We start from the raw sequence: 20337 nt of genomic DNA, 5'->3' as shown, positions 1-20337 counted from the left end.
CGCCCCCCGCTCCGCGCCGCCGCTTGGCCCGCGCGGGCCGCCGTAGCCCGGCCGGGCGGCCAGGCCGAGGGCGGCGGGGATGCGGGCGGCGCCGCGGCCGCCGGCGGAAGCAGCGGCGCGGGGCGGCGCGGGCGGGGCGGGCGCTGGCCGCGGGGCTCCCGGGGCCGGCGCGGGGCCGGGCGGGCGGGCGGCCGCGGGCCCCCCGCGTCGCGCCGCCACCTGAAGCTGCGCAGCCGCCGCCGCCGCGCGCGGGCAACGGCCGGCGGCGCCCCGCCCGCCGCCGGTGAGGCAGCGGCCGCCCCGCCCCGGCGCGGCGCGGCGCGGCCCGGCCCGGCCCGCCCCGGCGGGGGCGGCCCCGCGCGGCCCCTCCCCGGAGGCCGCCTGCATGGGCAGCGCTGCGGGCACCGCGGCCGCGGCCCCGCCGCACAGCCGCAGGTAGGGCCGCGGGGCGCCGCCGGGGCGGCCCCGGAGCCGGGCTGGCGGCGCCGCCGCCGCGCTCCCGCCGCGCCGGGCTGCGCGGAGCCGGGGGGAGGTTTGGGGCGAGCTCGGCGGGGCTCCCCCGCGCTCCCTCCCGCCGAGGTGGCGCCTTTGGCCGGGGCACCGTATCCGCGGCCGGCGGTGGCGGCTCCTCGCCGGCCCCCTGTATAACTGGGGGCCGTGTGCGCGGGTGCGGATTATTTCAGAGCAGCGGCCCCGCGCGCCCGAGGCGGAGCAGCGTTCGCGGGCGTGCGGAACTGGCCGCTGTTTAACCCGTGCGCTCCGTGGCTCGCTGCTCAACGGAGAGGTGCGGCGTTGTGCTTTCTAGCCCGCGAAGCCTACAGCGGAACGGGCTTGTGGGCAGCAGAAGCGAGGGGCTGGATGGAGCCCGGTAGTGGGCTCCAGAGTTGGGAATTTTTCTCTCCGTCATGAAAACTGAGATGAAAGAAAAATACCAGAATTCTAGTTCTGTAAATCTGTTAATTAGTACTAAAGGAATGATGTTTTTTGTGGAAGCTTCTGAGAATAAGTGACACTGCACCTATCTTTATCATAAACTCTTGTACTTGGCATTCGTTGCAAAGAATGAGACTAAAATCTATTGCAAATGTCTTATTGCTGCATGGTTGTATCTTTCAGTTTAGATTACTGCTGATCTGATCCTCTGGAATCTGCAGAAGGAAATTCTGCCAGCCTCTGTGAATAGCTTTGCAATGAAATAGGAGTGGAGTCCCTGAGCAGAATTGCTGAGAGATATGTGAACAAGCATAAGCAAGGCTGAGCACATCAGTACCTGGGCTTGCTCCTCAGGGACCATTTGTGTGTGTGGGGGGGTAATCCCCTCTTGGCACCTGGAGATGATGTCGGTTGAAGGGTCTACAATAACAAGTCGGATCAAAAACCTACTTCGCTCCCCTTCCATTAAGCTGAGAAGAAGCAAGCCTGGGAACAAGCGTGAAGACATAGGCAATAAGGTAAGCGCTTTGTGGCAGGCTTTAACTTTGTTGCCTAAGGTCTCATCTGTACTAAAAATACTGCTTTAGGAGACCTGATTTAACTGTCGTGTCCTGCAAAACGACTGGTACTGTAGCTATAGTCTGTCTTTCAGCTGGCATCTTAGCTGTGCTGCAGATTCTTGCTAAAGCCTGGGTCTCTTCGTGAAAGTGCTCTGTTTACCTGTGCTGTATGTGATTGAAAGTGTTCAATCTGGAGTAACTGTATAGGAAAGCTTTGGGGGAAAATAATGAACTGGCTCATCAGTTTTCCACTGTCTGATATATGCGGGGTTTTTGGGTGACTGACAGCAGTAACATAATGCTGCCTCTTCCTCCATATTTCCCACTGCTAACCTGCATTACCGGCAACTACCAGTACATGAATGCCTGCTCTTCCATGTAGGCAGTTGCTCTGAGCCCTTATGAAGGAATAATCTGTGGGCATATGGAAAAGGATAGGGTGGTCTGAAAGATGGAAAGCGCAAGACACGTATCTGAGGTGACTGTTCAGATGGGGTCTGTATTCTAGCATCCTGGTTGAGCTTTCTTCCTTGTTCCTTCTATAGGTGCCTCAGCCTAAAGTATCGCTTCTCCTGGGAAAGCCTTGTCTGAGATATAATTAGTTCTACCTCCATAATTCATCATCATTCTTGGTGTCACAGACAATTCCTGACAGGCAGTCATTCACTGGGAATTGACTGATGTCATGAGGTGAGGAGAATGACTTCATCTCAGCTGCGAGGAGAACAGAAGCTGGGGGACATTGCCTTGTGCTCACAGCAGGAGCCTTTGAGTCAGGGGACCTAGTTCTCTCTCTATCGCTGATTCACTTGTAACCTTGGGCAGATTGCTCAGCCTTTACATTATTCTATTTCTCCATAAATAGTCAGGTTAATCCTTCCTCCTCTTGAAGGCTCACTAGTAAATGAGAAAATACTTGTAATCCATGAATGCAAAGTGCATTTGTTTATCTTAAAGACAGTAGTGTTTCAAGAGTATAGCTGCTGGAGCGAAGACAATATGTTAAACTGTGGAGAAAATAAATGATGCTTTATTTAAATGGTCTGTCCTCAGAGTGGAATTCTGCTCTCAAAGCTCTGGTTTAGGTGGGAGGTTCCCAGAGATGGCTACTCAATATCAAGGAACACAATTTTAATTTCACTCTCCTTTCTTGCCGAGCAAGAGAAAAACCTGCTTAGCTTCCTCAGAGTTGTCTAAAGGTGTCCTTGGTGCTTATGTGTGACCTCAGTATAAACATGTGCTGCCTTTAATATGGCCTGGGTCCTGACAGTGAAACATGCTTTGTGTCTTTTGAAGAGTTTATTTGATCTACGTTGCACAGAGACCTTTATTAAAACATCCAAAAGCCACCAGTGCCAAAGTGCACAGGGAGCATTAGGCTCTGGCTCTGTAAAGTGGAGCCAAGCTCTGCCCCTTCCTCTTCAGACATGGGATTTGCTCCCATAAGCGCTATGTCCTACGTGGCGGTACCTGTTTGTTTCTTTTTTTCTCTTGCATGTGCCTTTTGGAAAAGCTCCTTTGTATCCCTTGTGGCATCTCTCAGTGTGGAGTCAGGGCGCTCTGATCCCCTAGGCACATTGTTGGTTCATTCCACACCATCAAGTTAATGTTTGAGGGTTGGGGTTTTTTTGTATCTTATTAGCAAAAGCAGTTAATTGGTGAGATGCAAAGAAATAGCAGTGTGATGCAGTAAGGGTGACTTCTTAGGGCACTTTCCCTGATACCTTTTTCTTCAGGGGACAGTGCTGGTAGAAGCAGTTTGTCATCATGAGATCCTGTGTGTTAGGTGATAGCAGTCATTTTCCAAAGGAGTCTGTTCTCTGAGCCTTCCTTGAATGAGTTGTGGCCTGAATTCAGTGGGACAGCTGGAGTGAGCAAGGCAAACAGGAGCGAGCCTTTGCTACAGGTCCAGTGGAACAGCTTCCCCTGTTTGATATCTGTGGAGGTGCTTCCTTTGCCATGTGTGTGCTCCTCTACCTGCCAAGGTGAAGCAGCTCTACCCTTCTAAAATATCAAGAAACAGCTCTTCTCTATTTGCTAGTTGGCATGCATGTAAATCTTTGAGACTGCAGTCAGGCATAATATACGTCTATCCTGAAGCATCTTTGCTGACCTGCTTAGGTGGGAAGGGATTTTCCAGACATCTTCAATGAAGTCTCTTGGACTTTTTGAGAAATGCCTGTTCAGAGATACATAAGACTCTGGTTTCGTGGCTCAGGTAGTCCTGGAAGTATGAAAGGGCCTGTAGAATTTATAGCTTTGGCTGGTCATCTCTGCTGAATGCTGCTTGGTTACATAGGATGGAGCAGGACTGCTGCCCTAGATACATGCCTGAGAGGTGAAACTGTGCTTTGTACGTGCAGGTGTAGGTAAAGAGTGAGACCTCTGCAGCTCTGTGGTTCCTCTGAGTTCTTCAGGCTTTTATTTGCAGCCAGCAGCTCAATTTTAGATGGATGAGAACCCTCAGTGGCATTGCCTTGGCTTTCATGGGCTTTGGTATGTCCCCCTCAACCAGTGGAAAGCATCCCTGCTCTTTCCTAAGCATCCCTTGAGCTGTGTGAGTTGTGTGAAACCTGCCAGACTGTCTCAGTGGTTAGGGACAGATCCCTAGGGCAGTTTGTCATGCTGAAGAGAAGCTCTGTGGAAATTGGCTCCTTTCAGTGAAGCAGCCTTGTAATGCTGGGCTGGAAGTGGGCAGGCTGTGGGAGGCTGGCTCCGCTGAGACCTGTTTGTGCAGTGCTCTGGAGGGGGGAGTGTGGGTAAGTAAAGATATTTTGCATAAGGGCTGTGCAGGACATGCAGTGTGTTACTTGAGAGCAGTACAAGAGAGAACTTGTTTTGTGGCTTCCATTTTTGTTAGCACATATTCTTTGCCTACAACTAATGCATGGTTCTACTCTGCTGCCCCAAGGGGATCTCTGCAGGGGTAAAACTAAGGAACCAATATCTAGCTGTGGATATTTAAAAAAGATAAATAAGAGGAAGGAGTAGAAGATCTTTAAAATTTCCTCAAACAAGTTGGTTGGCCTAAGTTCAATTTCTAGAGGATTGCTAGGCCTACCAGAAACCCAGCTGTGCATCTGGTCACCATGCTTATGGTTTCAGCAGAGACACAAAGAATTAAAAGCTGGGAACTTAATGCCTGTGAATCTGCATTGATCACCCTGCACTAGAGGCACTGGCAGGACAGTAGGGAAACTGGGGGTTAAAAAGATCTCATTTTAAAGACAGGCTGTTGAGCCATCTCCTATTGCTGAAATGTCCTGGCTGCAGTGGTAGCCTGCAACGTGGCTACACAAATCTATCTGCTGACAGAAGTGATCGTACCTGAGCAGGGGTAGTTCCTTCTGGGGATGTTTGTATTGGTAGGCTCTGTTCCTGTAGCTGTAAGCATCTTTTTGACTGAAACAGCTGTGCCTGCTCTAGTGGGGGAGGGTCATCAATCAAACTAGATTATGAATGTCAGTGTAGAAACAAATTGCTACAAAACTGCATGCAGACTTTACCACACAAATGTAAGCCAAAGAGTCAAAGAAAAAACATTTGGAATTTGCTGCTTATTTGCTTGATCTCTCCTTTTCTTCTGAGCCAGGAATATTTCAAGCTGCCAGTTTAGATCAGTGGTTTGACTAAAACCTGACATTCCCCAGCAGGAATGCATTCAGCACAGAGACTCTTGTATTGTGGCCTCCTCCTTGTCAAATGTCTTCCAAGCTGTGCAGCCAGGGTGCTTGCTTCTGCTCCGTGATGCTGGGCTGGACTAGGTGGCTCGGCAAAACCTTTTCTGAGAGGTGCTGTTAGGAAAATGAGCTCTGACTAAACTGCTTTTAGTGGGACAAGGTTTCCTTGGTGAGGAGCTGTGTGTTCTCATTGCCAGCCTGTGGATTTCCATCTGCCTGATGGCAGCTCCCTGGTTCGGGCAGCAGAAACACAAGTATGTCTCTGTGTCCTCCCTGTGAGCACGAGTGCGCACAGGCACAGATTTACGAGGGAAGATGATCTATGGAGGCTTGAGACCCGTCGTGCCTTCCCGTGCCCCTTGCATTCCCAGCACAGCTCTTCAACTCCTCTGTCCCACGTGTCACCCTTAGCTGCAGGGCTCAGCTAGGACCACAAGCAATCCTGGACACAGAATATGTGGGCTAATGTTCTGGTTGCGTGTAGCACACAGTCCTTTCTGTTTAAAGATATTATAGCTCCCAACATGAACCAGTTTAAACTGCTTCTGGTCTGAACTAGACTAACTTGAGAGTTGCTGAACCTGAATGGGAATAGAACCAAAAAATACGTGAGTTCAATTCACTGATATAAATGCTTCAAAAATCATCACCTCTTATTAAAATAGTTTCAGGTGCAGTTAAGCCTTGTTGGAGAGTTGGATTCTTTGCAAGTCCTTGGGAACAACTTGGTCCTGCAGCAGCAGAGCCTCCTGGCTTCCTTGTGGTAGGATTTCCCAGGTGAACTGGATGCTGGGCTGAGCAGCCTGGCTGTTTAGGTGATGCAGAGGGGACCTTGTCTGTTGCTGTGACAAGCTCTTGTGGCAGAATCCGGATGGATCTTGCAGAAAATCATATGTTTGGGGGCTATTTTGTGCAACATTCCCATTCTCCACTCCACTGGAGTTTGAACAGTGCTCAGCCCGCTGACTTTGGGACCAGCACAGCCATGGCAGCCTGTAGCGTGACTGAGAGGAGCATCTAGCTCAGATCTGGCCTACTCCGTGTGCTTGTTTTTGCTTTTAAACTAGTACCTGTGAATGTTGCTTGCCCCCTGCTGCTAGCCAGGGATCTCTCACGCACCTCTGCCTCACTGAGCCTAAACACACCAGATGATTCAACAGCTTAGGGAGCAGCTGCTGTCCAGAGGCATAAAGGATTTCATGTCTGCCTGGGGCCAGGCTTATAACGCTGCCTCTTAAAGCAGAGGACAAAGGCTGATTAGTGTTATTTCTGCTTCTCTGTGCATGGCCAGAGCTTGTATTTCAATGACATGTCTGTACCTTAAGATTGTGACCTGTTTTGCCAATCTTGAGACAAGACTGCTGGAAAGATTTGCCTCCCACCCTTCTGTCCACCCCTGAATAATGTATGGTTTTTGCCATAGGAGATGCAGCAGGAGGATACCCCACATGGCAAAGGTGGGACTGATGTACTAACAGCTGGGGTGCAGTCAGCATAACACAAACAATGTAATTTGCTGGATGGGTTTAAATGGTTATTGCTTCCTCTGGGTGGTCCCATGCTGTTTGCCTGAATGGTCTCTTACAGCTGGTAAAATTATGTGTTCTTCATGCTGGATTGTATGTTCTTAATCTCCTTCAGGTGAGTTGGGTATTATTCTGAGAAGGCATTTTGGATATGGAAAGCTAAAGTGCCTAGAGAGACTTCCAAACAGGTTTTACTCTATCCCTGCTGTGCTAGATAAGCCATACACATAGATTCATGACCCCCTTCTTTCATGAGCTGTTATTCTGCAGTGGGCTGTGAATCATGACAGGTTTTGCCAGAGACCTGGCTGAGACAGTAAGATGGCAGAGCTCAAGACTGGTCAGAGGTGCTACAGGGAATACTTCTGCTGCTTGTTGGTCAGAGCTGTTCTTTGTGTCATGCAGCGAGGGCTGGTGGAGATAGGCATCCGCTAGCACAGCGGAAACGGACCTCCTCCATAGTGGTGCCATCTGCTTCACTAGCTGTGTGCATACTCTATTGCCTGATTTTTTTTCTGGAGGGTAGAACTGTTGAAACCTTGGTTGTGGTCCAGGCCAGGTTTGGACTTTGCTTTTGTTTCATCGAGGGCCTGTGGATACCTGTAAAGTGACTTTTTATTTTTTTTTTCCCTCACTCTGCTCTGTATCTGGTGAAAAGCGAGGCATCTTCTCCATTTCCAGACAAGAAGGTAGTGGTCAGCATTTTGCTGGCCTGGCAGAGCTGAGTAGGCATTTTTTTCTTCCTGTTGATGAGGTCTTGGAGAAATTGCCTGATTAGCCTTGGTACAATTGTCTCTGTGAGAATGAAAACAAATACTATATGCTAGCTAGTCTTTGGCTTTCTTAAAAAGTAGTCTGTTGTCTTCGTGTTTAGGGCAGGGAGTGGCTCTTATATGGTGCTCAAACAGTGCTTAGTAGAGTGGAGTCCGGATGTTAGCGATCCCAGCAGAGGTCTGAATAATTAACTATCACCAGGCCCAGTTTCAACCATTCCAGGCATCTGTTTGTGTCTGATCTACCTGCCTCTGCACAACTGGAAGTTTCCAAGGGCTTCTGTACATGCGCGGCAGAGCTGCAGTGTGTTTTCTGCTCTGGATTGCATCCCCAGATGTGGGCTGTTCCCTGTCCCTGAAGCCCTGCGGGCTCTGCTGAGGTGGCTAGAGCAATTCAGAAGACCTCCCAGTATTTCCTTTCACCACAGTGTTGTTTAGCCTTGCCCTGAGCATCTGTATCTTGTGCAAGGAAAATACGACTGAGGCCTGTGGCTGTTGTAATTAGCAGTGGAGCTGTGCCATGTGATCTGTCTTCAAAAGCATTAGCGCAAAGGTGAGTTGCTCCTAGTGTTTGTATGACTGTAGACAGCAGAAGCATTGCGTCCCTACCTTGCTTCACTGAGCATTGAACTGGCATATGATTGAGTAGACCCAACCCAAAGGAGCTCCAGGCTAAAAAAAAAAAAAAAAAAAAGAGAGAGAGAGAGAGAGAGTGTTTTCCCTGCCAGACTAACTCCAGACTCCCCCAGGAAGTCTGAGGCAGAGCTAGAAACTGAATCCTGATCTTCAGAGACCAAATCTTAGCCTTAGCTGCAAAGCCTAGTCTCTTGCAGACTACCAAGGATGTTCTTCACTTTTCCCATTTGAGAGCTGTGTCTTCATTTAGAATTATTTGCTTAGAAGTCCCCAAACCCTGTTGTTGCAAGTGCTGACTTGGTTCCATTGTCACTAGCGATTTCAGTAGCTCTGATGGTGATGACTTTCCAGCAGGCTTGAGCAGATTAGGCACCATATAAATTAGAGCTGTGGAAACCCCAGCAAGCCTTTTAATTTTCCTAATGTCCCAGGAGACCAGTGTACTGTTGTTAGTTACTGCGGGGAAACTATCACTGCAGATAGTGCTATAGATAAGTCTATCAATTACTGGTGTATTCAGTGTTTCCAAGCCAGTAGCAATAAAAGCCAGTTCCACTTGTTTTCCCAAATACAATATTAACATGAACAATTGGTCAAGATCAGTGTGATTCAACAACTGCTGTGATATTTCTTACCCGATGGAATTTTAAAAACGACATTTTTTCTTTACAGATACTACTTTTACAGTGTTTATTGAATTTTTGCATCTCTCAAGCACTTTGCATAGTTACATTGAAACCTCCCCAATCAAAAGGCAGCGAGGCTCTTTCCTCTGGAAGAGAGGAGATTGTTTTGGGCTGTATTGGAGAGCTGCAACACTAACAAATACCATGAGAGCAGGCAGATGAAGAGTTTCTGGAGAGGAGGGGGGAAGGCCACTTTATGGTAGTGTCAATGGACTCAGGGATACAGGCCTGTAAAAGCTCTCCATTCCTGTTTTCCCTTTTCCAGGTATTCACTGCAGATAAGTTAGTACTGTCTCTTCCGAACCCCTTCCCTGCTGAAGGGCAGGCCGAGCACAGGGCAGCTGGTGTTTAAAGTGCCAGCAGCAAAGTGTTAGCTTTCTAAATCTCCTGTGTTTGTAGCTTTCTTAAGTCTTCTGTGCTTGACAACATTAGGCTCTGAGCTCTCCAAAAGGCTTTGAGATTGGTTGCTCACCTTCAAGTAGAGCATAAGGAGCCACTTGTCTCTGAAGTCTTGTTTGCACTAGGGATGTTTTAATTAGCCAAAAAAAAAAAAAAAAAAAAAAAAGAGAGCAACATTGCTTAGCCTGAGGCTGTGCTCCAAAGGAGCTTGAATTTGTTATGTGGTGCCTGATGCATTCTAAATCCTGGGGTTGCAGGAGCATTAAGTAGGAGTGAGGGTAAAAGGAGTGTTTGTCTGACCTGCCTCTGTACTTGGTGACAGGTTTTTGTGCTCAGCATCAGGTTTAGTTGGAGCCTGCTGTGCTCAGTTTTTCAGCAGTGGTTGTGCCCGTGGGCCATGGCCCGGACCATAAGGGGAAAGGGGAGGGTGTCAGAAGGTGCCCAGTATGGGCGTGAGCGTAAGGGGATGCTGGCCAACGGCGTACCTGTACAAGGACAATTCACAAGTTGAGCTTCTGTGACAAACCATCTTAGTGGTGATGCAGCATCAAGTCTGTTGAATGATCCTGTCCTTCTGAGAAACAGGCTATCAGGCTATACCAGTGAAAGGACTTATTTTTGCCAGTTAAGTTGCATCAATATTAGTGTCTTTGCTGCAACAGCTTTGTCAAGAATAAGAGTGATGTTTTTCACACTCCTAACCAACATTTCACCAAATGCAAGGAGTTTATGCAGCTGAAAAGGTAGGCCAAACCTTGTAAACAGAGATGTATTTTGTAATGCAGTTAATGGCTCTGAATTCTCCTTTCACTGTGTCTGTGCCTCTTTTTTTCCTTCAGTGTGCAACACACAGGATACTTACCCACTTGCTGCAAGGTGTCCCAGTGTCCAGGGGTTTAAAACAGCTGCATAAACTCCTTGCACTTGGCCCATCTCCCAGTTCTGAACTAGATATGGTGGTCCCGAGTGCAGTTGTTTCAAAGCTGATCTGAGGTGTCATCCTTCTCAAGCAGCTGAGTCCAAAGCATTGCTGAGCATAAATTGGAATTGAGATATCTGGAGTTTGCTTCATCTGTTTGAGATACTCTGGTGCCAGCTCAGCTGACTCTTGTATTGAATCACTGGTGGTCAGACCGGCTTCTGAAATGGTTCTGAATCTCTTGTCTCCTTGCAGGGGCTGGAGGGGGCTGTTTCTGCAGCCCGTGCCCCTCGCCGCTTACGGCTGCCTCATAAAATTGGCTGTGGGAGTGGCGGTGGAGGGCAGTGGGGACAAGATGACATAAAATGCTCTTACTAAAATGCCTTAACAAAATATTTCTGATGAGCATGCAGTACGCCTCTAGAGATGCAGTTGTTTTTAAAGCCCTGAGCTGCTTTTGAGCCTGGAATTGGGATTCCACCCTCTCCTAGCACTGGGAGGATAATCTCCCTCCCTGATAATCCACAGTTTGTGCTGCGTGTCTCTGCAGACTTCCCTAGTTAAGCTGTTGAGATGTATTTTACATGCAATCAGTGATGCAAATAACTGGTGCTGGGGGAGGGGTGAGGGTAGCGTGCCCTGGGCCAGTGGTGGCTTTCTTCAGCTTTCTCCTTTTTGACAGCTTTGGGGATGTTTTTGTAACTTCTGGAAGAGCTTGTGCGTATCCAGAAGGCTGCGTTGGTGCCCTGCAAGCCGAGGCGCGGAGCAGCCTGCGGCTGTACCGCCTCTGCAAGCTCCGTCTCCGCGCTGCTGCTGCCTCCCCGAGACGAGGAGCCCTGCGGGTGTGATCGCTCTGCCGTAAGGTCTTGGCAGCTGGCGTCTGGCCTGCGGAGCAAACAGCCGCCTGTAGGAATCCGCCCGGTTCGCGCAGCTGAACTCAGCAGCAGGTCGCTGCTGCGGTGGGCGGCGCGCCGGGGCCGGGGCCGCGCGCCGGAGGCGCCCGTCGCCACGGCGACAGCGCGCTGGCCAATGAGGGCGGCGCGGGGCGGGGCCATTCGCCGGCGCCCCGCCCCCCGCGCCCCGGCCCCGCCCCCGCGCGGCGCGGGCCACGTGCGCGGCGCGCATCTCTGCTCCGCGCCGCTGCGCGGACGCGCTGCCGAGGCGCGGACGCGGTAGGAGTTTATCGTTGGGTGCGCCAGCTAGGTTTTGAGGTTTCGAAGAAACCGAATGTCCGGTGTAGCAGAACCTTCTCGCTCCGCGTGGGTGTCGCCGGCGGCGCCCGGCCCTTAGCGGTGGCAGTCTCGCGTGGAGCTCTGGTGACCAAGGCTTCGGGCTGAGCGGCAAGGCGGAGTGAGCTCTGCGCTGCCCCGGGTGGCAGCACCGCTCTCCGGGGTAGAGGATGCCGCTGCGTCAGAAACGCCGGGCAGATTCCAGCTCTGCGCCTCTGGCTGGGGAACTGAGCTGTCGCGTCAGCCGGGGAAATCTGTCTCTCTTTGTGAAAGAGAATTTTTTTTTAATTATTTTTATTCATTTATTTTTTTTATTGGGCACCTGAAACCACGGGGTGGAGAACCACGGCTCAGCAGGGAGAGCGGTGGGGCGTTGCAGTGGGAAGGGAAGGGTGCCTGCCGTGGTGAGGCAGTCAGCTTTGCCTTCAGCGCTTTCCAGAGGTTTGAAAGAACTGGGGCTACTCATCGCATATTGCCTAAAGCTTTGTTGCACACAAGGTAGAGTCTTTCCTTCTGCTGCTGGTTTGTTCTGGCACTTGGGGCCTACTGTAGTGGGAAGAGCAGTCCGACCCGCGTTAACCCTCGCAGAGGAGGGCTGCAACTCACGGCAGAGAGGAGCTGGTGTTCCCGCTGTGGGAAGGGAGCTGGGGCCTGAAGCATGTTTGCGTGGCGTTTAGGGCTGGTTGAGCCCTGTGCTGAGGAGATGGCAGCACTGTAAATCATCAGTGATCAGTGTAAGCTGCAGAAGCAGTTAAGGCAGAAGAAAGGGCTCAGAAGCCAAATCTATTACAAAATGTCAAAGCAACTGATTTCCCTTGCTGGGGAGAGGTTGTCGTCCCTGGGAAGCAGAAGGAACGCTGCCTGCAGGGCATAGCCATCCCTCTAGAAGAGGGATTTACTTCCAGGTCTGCCTGCCCTGGTCCTGCCCTCCTACTCTCCAGCGTGCTTTAATTCAGATGCCTTTTCTCAGCTCTCCAGAAAGGAAAGTACTGTAAACAGCTGCCAAGCAAGACTCTGCATTGTAGAAGATATTTAAATGCTGGGGCCTGGTTGGATGAGGGTATGAGTGCTTCTATTTTTCTTCGTGTGTATGTTTAATAACTTAATAGGAAGAACATACTCTGTTCTAGCTGAGTGTATGTCACTTTTCTTAATGTGCCTGTTAGTACAGTAAATTACTACTCCCCCGCCCAGCTTGTAGAGTGACTCTGGTATTGTGTTACATCTGTAATTGCACAACTTTCTGTGTAACTTCCTTACTGTGCTGGTGATCCTGAAGGATTTAAGCCAAAACTGGGTGGCAGTGGTGCAACTCTGGCGGCAAATATTTAAGCGTGAATTTAATTTTGTGTGAGGTGGGATGAGTGTGAGTAGTTCATTTCACCCAGTGAATATAAAGATAAGTGCCTTTGTGGTGACTTGCAAGATCAGTTTATGTATGATACATTTCAAGCATGTAACTGTACATTTGTGTGTCTTGAGTGTATATATATGTGCGTGTATATGTATGTATATCATACAGCTATCCTGATCATATTGTTTTGACTCTCAGCTGTACTTTGTTGATCCATATCCTCTGGGAATGCAGCTAGCAAGTCTTGAGAAGCTTGGAGCAGAGATTGTTTCTCTTTCTCTGTTTTCCATTCCCCAAATGAACAGATTCTCTGGTGTGTGTGTGTGTCCTTCCCCCCCCCCCCCTTTGTACATCCAGCATCCCCAAAATGTGAACTTGATTTTCCACTCCTTCCCCAGCTGGAGTCCTGATGGAGCCGCCTCCATTCCAAGTGAGTTATTGACCAGACATGATTGGGAAGGGCGGTTTCATCTCTGAAATAATGAACAGATTTATGGCAAGGATAGAGCTAGGTTATTCATACCCCTGAGCAAGAGAGAGATGCTTCTATCTCTGTCTCTGGGGAGGCCAGAGATGTGGGTCCCTGACTTTTCCACATCACTTAAACAAAGATGAAGTGTCTTCTTTTAGATACTTCTGAAGTGTTGATTATGCTTTGATCCTCCTTAGTCTAATCCCATAGGATTCAGACATTAAGAAAAAACAGAACTATTTTCTTTCCTTTTCCCAACACTTTTTTTTTCATGCTGTACTTAGCTGTCACAGGGGAACAAGTTGTTTCACTGTGTTCTGGGAAGACTGGCAGAGCTGTGTTTGCTACCCAGAATAGCGATAGTGGTATCCTGGTGAAAGCCAGGATAGTTATCACCTGTGCAGTATGTCTGGTAGATGGAATATTGTTTTTCAGGAGAAGGAATATAGCAGAAGCACTGTGATTCCCTGTGGGCTGCTGCCTGGTGTATGGCAGCCCTGGGGTATGTTGAGTCATGGTGGGACCCAGCACTGGGATTTACATCCTTTTGGTTTATGGTGACCTCCCTCACCTACATGTCATTGGGATCTCTCTACTCAGCTCCAGGTGAAGTAGAGCTCAGCTCCGAGTCCTTAGCCCCTGCACCTTGCCCCTCTTGTTTCTTTTCAGTGCACGAGCTTGTGAGTATTGCACTAGTATCAGCCTCGTGAAAGTATAGTGGCACTGCTGATATTTTTGTACGAGCAGGATTTGCAAATAGAACTGTGCAAAGCTGTCTGTCTTCTTTTTATCTGGGTTTTAAATTTATAAGGTTACTTTAAATTGCAAGTGGATCCTGGCAGACACTATGTATTGCATGTCTGCCCTTATGCTGTCACGCACTCTGGCCACATCTACTTGGCAGTTGCACGTTGTATTTTGATATGACAAGAGCTGCCTGTTAATTTACAGCTATAAACCTGTTGGGGCCAGAGCAAAAGTCTGTCAGTGCTGTGCAGGTGACAAGTGCCTTGTTTAGGTTCTTGATGGATGAATTTTTCTGTTTTATTTTGCTAACACAGCTTATATTTCTGCAAGGGTAGAATCTGTGGTGGTCAGAGTGGAACAGCAGAGTAATAGCGTTTATGGGACATTCTTTCCAACTGGTATGGTCTAAACATATGTATACCAGCATTGAGTTTCTTCTGCCTGGAAATAAGCCATAGAGCTATATATATAATATATTTGAACTGTAGCAGTAATGTTGTTGTTATAAATAGGCGAAAGGAGTAGCACCAGGGCTTCCCTTGCTTGGAGCACAGGGAAGTCCTCTTGAGCCGGTTCATCTTCAGTGGAGAAAAAAATGGAGAAGGTAACTGAAAGAAACACAGCAAAATGTCGTGTGACTAGACTTCAGGGAAGAGCATAAAGAACAAGGTACTTGGGTCTGGAGCACTGGCTTCCTATTTGATGGTTGCCCAGCTCTTTTCTCCTCGTGGTGGAATGTTTGTCAGAAATCTTGCAGAAGTCAGTCTTTAGTGACCTGATCCCCCAAGGTCTTGGAGTTTGTTCTGTGAGTGTGTCTTTGGTGCTCATGACTCCAAAACTACTGCTTAATTTTCTTGAATTTTTTCTGGAAAGCATTTCTTTCCTCTAGCTCATTACAGAGCTGGTGCAGGTCCATGGAAAGCTTGTATTTGCCTTGGTCATAATGTTATAAAATGGAGGAGACAGTATTTGGAGGAGATGTCATTGTGTGGTAGTGTGTCAAGAGTGGCGTTGGGTGCTGCTGTCATCTTCTGGAGCTTGTGAAGTATGCTTTGGACTTCTCCCAGGGAGCATTTGTAAGCAAAACAACTTTTGCAATTTCTTTGTACAAAACTGTTTAGCAGAACTCTTTGCTCAGTCAGCTCGGCTGCTGCAGCAGATTGTGCCAGTTTCTGTGGTCTTGTCTGTCGCTAATAGATTTTTATCTCACCCGAATGAAATGTAGTAGGAAGTGACCTCTTCAGAGATAGCAGAAAATGCTGATAAGCACTGAATGGCCAGTTTTAGTCTTTGCTTGTGACTGATGTTAATTCCGTCTTTAAACTGTAAGCACCTGTTCATCTTTACCTGATTTGTAAACAGATCCTTCCAGGATGCGAGTGCTTGCTTGTAACTGCCTTATTACAGGTATCAAACTTGTGATGGTCTAAGGATATATGAGAGGCAAGGTTTGCAAGTAGAAACACAGTGTTTTCTTAAACCAATTGATACAGTTAGAAGGAAAGAAGCAAGATTGCTGACATATGGGTATGTTTTCAGGGTTCATTGGTCTGTGAACAATCCTCTATGAAGAAAGCTTTCTGCTGTGTTGCAATATTAAAAAGAAAATCAGAATCATCAGTTGCATTCTTGCAACTCTGACAGGCAATCAGCTACACTTCATCCAACACCTCTTCTCTGGCCAGTGATGGGAGGTGCAGCCTGGCTTCAAGCAGGGGCTCAGTCACAGTGGAGCGGTGAGAATAAAGCTTGTATCCAGCTGTTGCATGCTACCTAGCTTGCAGTGCACCACAGCAAGGAATGGACAGAAACTGCTTAGGAGTGTTATAGGTATCTTTTTACTGGAGGGCGTGAAATACAGTTTGAGCAGGGTTAGCATAGGTGACGTGGTTCAGTACAAATGACAATAAGCAGGGATATCCCAACTCCTAGCATTGCCTAGTCTTGCTGCCTGTCCTTGAAGTGTCTGCTGCTTTTTCTTTTTCCTTTATTTGAGCTGAAGAAGCATACTTAGGATCAGTAGTTCAGATATTTCTGAACAACCTGTCACTCAATTATTTCTTAGAAGGACTGTTTCTGGTAAGTAAATGCTTCTGGGTATGTGAATGCATCTAAAACTATCAACTGGAAAATCGTCAGTAAGGACCATTAACTCTTTGCTAAGATTGGAGTTCCATATTTTTTTTATTCTGCTTTTCTTCAGCAGAAAACTTCTCTGAGAACTAAACATAAAAAATAGAAGCATTTGTGAAGTGTAAAAGAAAAAAACATAAGCTGAGTGTGTTGCCTGTATCTGGGGCTTTCTGAAGTCCTGAAATAAGGCTGAAAAGATGTGATAGTAGTTGTAACGACTTCTTTTCTAGAAGTATGACAAAAGCTATGTGGTAACAAAAACAAGAGTCTTTAGGCCTGTGGATAAAAATTGCTTCCTCTGTGTGTGGTTTTACTGCTTCAGTTCTTGCATTTGATAATTCTACCAGTTACTCATGCTCCTGAGCCTCAATTATGAGAGAGAGGATACCCACTTTTCCAGTGTTATTCCCACTGTTTCAGGGCTTTCAGTCACTTAGCCAGTTCAGTTTTCTTTTTGTAAGTCATCTTTAACTCTTAAAACAAGTCATCTTGTGTAGACTTGTAAATGAGTTGTGCCTCTCATTTACAGATTTTCTTTTATTCAAGAAAAGAAAGTGCCTGGGAAAAATCACAGGAAGAATTGATTTAAGACAAACTTTATGAAGAAGGCAAAGTGGAAAAAGTAAATGATTTAATGGGTTTGTTCAAGATTGTTTTGTGGTTATCTCCCTAATCTTCTCTGTGTGGTTTATTGCCTGGTGGTATTTTCCTCTGTGTGCATGTGTGCCTGTGAGAATGGCAATCGATTGGTATTTTTTGCTACTGACCTGCAGGGGGAACTACTCTCACCTTTGGGGCACTGAGAGTAGCCCATAAAACTTGCAAAAAATATTATCTATTGGGAAAGACCAAACCAAGGTCTGTATCTGAGGTGGCTGTGGCTGTGAGTGATGATTGCCTCACCTATAGCACCAGTTTGCATCCATGAAGCAGAGGGATGGCCCTTCTGCACAAGGTGGTGTGCCTTCCGAAGGCTTTATCAACATAATACTCCACTGTAGGGTGGCTAAGGGGCTTCCCATAGTTGTCTGTCTTGGGCTTGAAAATTGTGTTTCCTAATGCGTGTGAAGCACATGCAGAATCAAGTGGGCAGAATAATTAAAGTTTCCCACCATTCTTCCTGCTGATTTGTACATCTGTGGTCCTCCTACTTATTCCTGGGTTTTTTCAAAGGTCTTGGGAGGCAGTTTGGTCCGCTTGATTCAGTGTAGAGGGATGTAACACTTCCCTCTTCAGGCTGCGTGTTTGAGTGAGCACATGAGAGTTTGATGGTGTTCTCCATGCAGGTGGCTGAGCAGCAGGTACCATAATGGGGACACTGGTGAGGAGCTTTCCAGCTGTACTGGAAAGGGAGGAGGCTGGGCAGGGTTGTTGAGGGAATGATGGAAACCGATGCTTGTGCTGTTCTTTTGTTTTCTGAATCTTTGGCCCATGGGAATGATGGAGACCGATGCTTGTGCTGTTCTTTTGTTTTCTGAATCTTTGGCCCATGGTCATTTGTATCTCTCCTCCTGGAGGACGTTGTCTCCTTTCTGGCTAACTGAAGAAATCTCTTGGGTGCTGAGTGTGTGTATTGATCAACAGATGTGAAGAGCTCCTTAATTCTTAGATATATAAAGGGCAGATGATGGTAAAGGCTCTTCTGTAAGGAGCTTATCCCTCTGGGCAGAGGGCAGGCTACACAGGAAGGGATTGCAGAGAGCTAGGTGGTCAGTGGTTGTTGGGCGGTGGCAGAGAGGGGGAAGCTTGGGTGCTCCTTCTGGGTATCCTGTTTGATTTTGGGGGGAAACAATCTTGTGCTTTGCTTTGCTTTGTTTTTAAGCATTCTTTAAAAATCTTGTTGCTTGCCTCGATAACAGTGCTGCGTGGACCAAGCAGCAGATTGCTGCTGGAACTTGGGAAGGAGGTGAGGCTGTCCTCAGCTCTGCCACTAATTTATTGTTCACAGTGACCAAAACGCTTTACCTTAGTGTTTCTGACTTTTGCCATCCAGTCCTCTTTCAACTCTTCAGATTGCAAGCTGTGTGAGAAGGCATATTGCTACTTACTGTGTGCACAGGAGGCCTTCGTGTTCATTGAAACTTCTGGGAATCACTGTGAAACAAATAGTAAATACTAATACCCAAACAGTCTTTGCAGAAAAAGATTGAATGCTAATCTCTTTGCCCCCTTCTGTAGGGATGATATCTGCATGATAAAAGCTGTGTCGCTCTGTCCCTGCTCTTGTATTTATTTCAGCTTTAGTGTCTTCTATGTTGCTTTTTTTATAATTTAAATCGGTTTACAACAAAAGCGTTTTCTAATCCCCTGAGGATGCGAGTACGTGCTTTCCCCCTTAGAATCACTGCAGCCCGAGGTGCGTGCGTGGGAGGACAGGGTGTCCAGTCCTGCAGTAGTTCAGGTGTGACAGGCTGGAGCTTTTGGGTATTGCAAGAGGTGAAGTCTCTGACCTCCCACAGAGTGGGCAGGTACTTTAGCGGGCTAAAGTATTTGGCCATAAAAAGGTTAGGCTTTTATGTACAAAGAATTAATTAAGATCTTTCCCAGGGACCTAAATACACTACTTAACAGCTGTCCCCTTCTCCGACAGACCCGCATAGTTACCTTTGCAAGAAAGAGGGCTAGGCAGATGCGGAAAGATTTACAGGGACAGCTTGGAAATGATGTATGATAACTTTTTAGACAGACGTACTGTATAAAACAGTGGTGAAGAATAAATTGATCTGGCATGGGGTGTTATACATGTATAAGGAAATTGCAGATGAATTACACAGGTTGCCTCAGCCAAGTGCTTATTAAAAGTCCTTTCTTCACCCTTTTCCTCACCCTGCTTAATGCTATATTGTGTTTTTACTCTCTTGCTAGTTCTCAAGGTCCACCACCAAGTGCCCCCCCCCCCAACACAGCTTTGGACAAGTAATACTTCTGTTCCTTTGTGCTGAAATTAAAAAAAAAAAAAGTCAGTGGGAGGAAATACAGAGAATTAGGGAAGGCAATCAGTATAGTGCCTTTTTTCCTCCTTCTCTCTCCCCCCACCCCGCAATGGGCTGAAATGTAGCGTTTCTTCCCTGGTTTCGCCCTGCAGGGTTAACTGCAGGGAAGGCTCCCCGAGCTCTCTGTTGCAGTGTCTCCTCCCTGTGTCCATGTTTAGTTTGAATGTATGTGGTGTTTATACAGAGTTCAGCACGAGGTGATTTAGCACTGAGCTGCTCACTACGGTGGTATCAGTATTAGAAACGCTGTGTTAAGGCCTGTGTGTTTAATTTCTCAGGAGTCAGAAGTTATGCAAAGCTGCCACGGTTCCCTTGGCGTGGACGCCTGTCTCTATAGTGAAGCTGGGGACTTTCGCTGTTGGCCGTTTGCATTTAGGAGTGGGTCCAGCTCAGGGCTTGGGCTGTGGGGAGGTGCTCTGGCAGAGCCGGTTCGGGAGGAATCCTGCCAGCCCTTGCCCATGTCCCTGTTTGGCTCTGTTCCCTCTTCGTGTCTCTTGCTTCTCGTGAGTGCTAAAGCTTGTGCAAAACGAAGGGGGAAAATGACTGTGGAGAGAGCTTTCCTATCTGGGAAGTGATGATTAACGATGATAAACAGTGACCCTTAGGCTTAGAGAACCGTTTGTTCCTGCTTGATTTCAAACCCTTATATGAGTAACTGAAACGCTGCTCAAGGGAGTTGTATTTACTTTTTCTTTTTTTTTCTTTTTTTTCTAAAAAAAACCCTTCTTCCTTTCACTAAAGCACTTTCCTTGCCTCTGTTCAGGCCCTGAGCATGGGTTTGGAGGAGACCAATATACAGCAGTGTGAGCTGCCCACTACCAGAAAGCCAGAAGTTGCTTCCTTTGATCTCCACTGTTGGACAGATTGATGGGGGAGCATTGCAAGTCCGTACTTGTACCTAATCTTCTTATGGATAATTCCCCATGCTGGAGGGAGGTTGAACTGGCTCTTTCTTTCTCTCCTCTGAAGTAAGAATCACAGGACAAATTGCCTATGTGAGAGGGCAAAGGCATCCCTTAGCTTAAGTCTGATATCTAGTCTGCTGTTTTCACTTTACCAAAAAAAAAAGGGGGGGGGGGAGGAGAGAAAAAAAGCATGTGTGCAAATTGGAGAAATCTGTTCCTTGTGAAGAAGTGATGCTGCACAGTTCTTGGTCCCAAGAACTCAAGGAATGGCTTCTTTGAAGCCTGCCCACACAGGATGCATCTTTCCCTCTTGTTTCCCATGGGGTTTGCTTGCCCGTGGAGCTGGTCTGATTGACTCCATGTGCAGATGCTCAGTCTGGAAGAAATCAGGG

At 47.8% G+C, this 20337-nt stretch overlaps 1 protein-coding gene across 4 annotated transcripts in view; it reads left to right on the top strand.

Moving 5' to 3' along the window:
• The first annotated feature begins 346 nt into the window (after positions 1-346).
• MAPKBP1 (mitogen-activated protein kinase binding protein 1) overlaps positions 347-20337 on the top strand; it is a 101075-nt gene continuing 81084 nt past the window's right edge. For all 4 annotated transcript variants that reach the window (XM_062576033.1, XM_062576034.1, XM_062576031.1 and 1 more), the window contains exons 1-2: positions 347-435; positions 1117-1451. In XM_062576033.1, coding sequence (XP_062432017.1) covers positions 1335-1451 — 117 coding nt within the window. In that variant the 5' untranslated portion in view covers positions 347-435; positions 1117-1334. The remainder of the gene's footprint in view (positions 436-1116; positions 1452-20337) is intronic.

Source organism: Rhea pennata, chromosome 5 (assembly GCF_028389875.1).
Source record: "Rhea pennata isolate bPtePen1 chromosome 5, bPtePen1.pri, whole genome shotgun sequence".
Classification (NCBI taxonomy): Eukaryota; Metazoa; Chordata; class Aves; order Rheiformes; family Rheidae; genus Rhea; species Rhea pennata.
The sequence above is the reverse complement of the archived record's forward strand: the minus strand, read 5'-3'. Positions and strand labels throughout refer to the sequence as shown.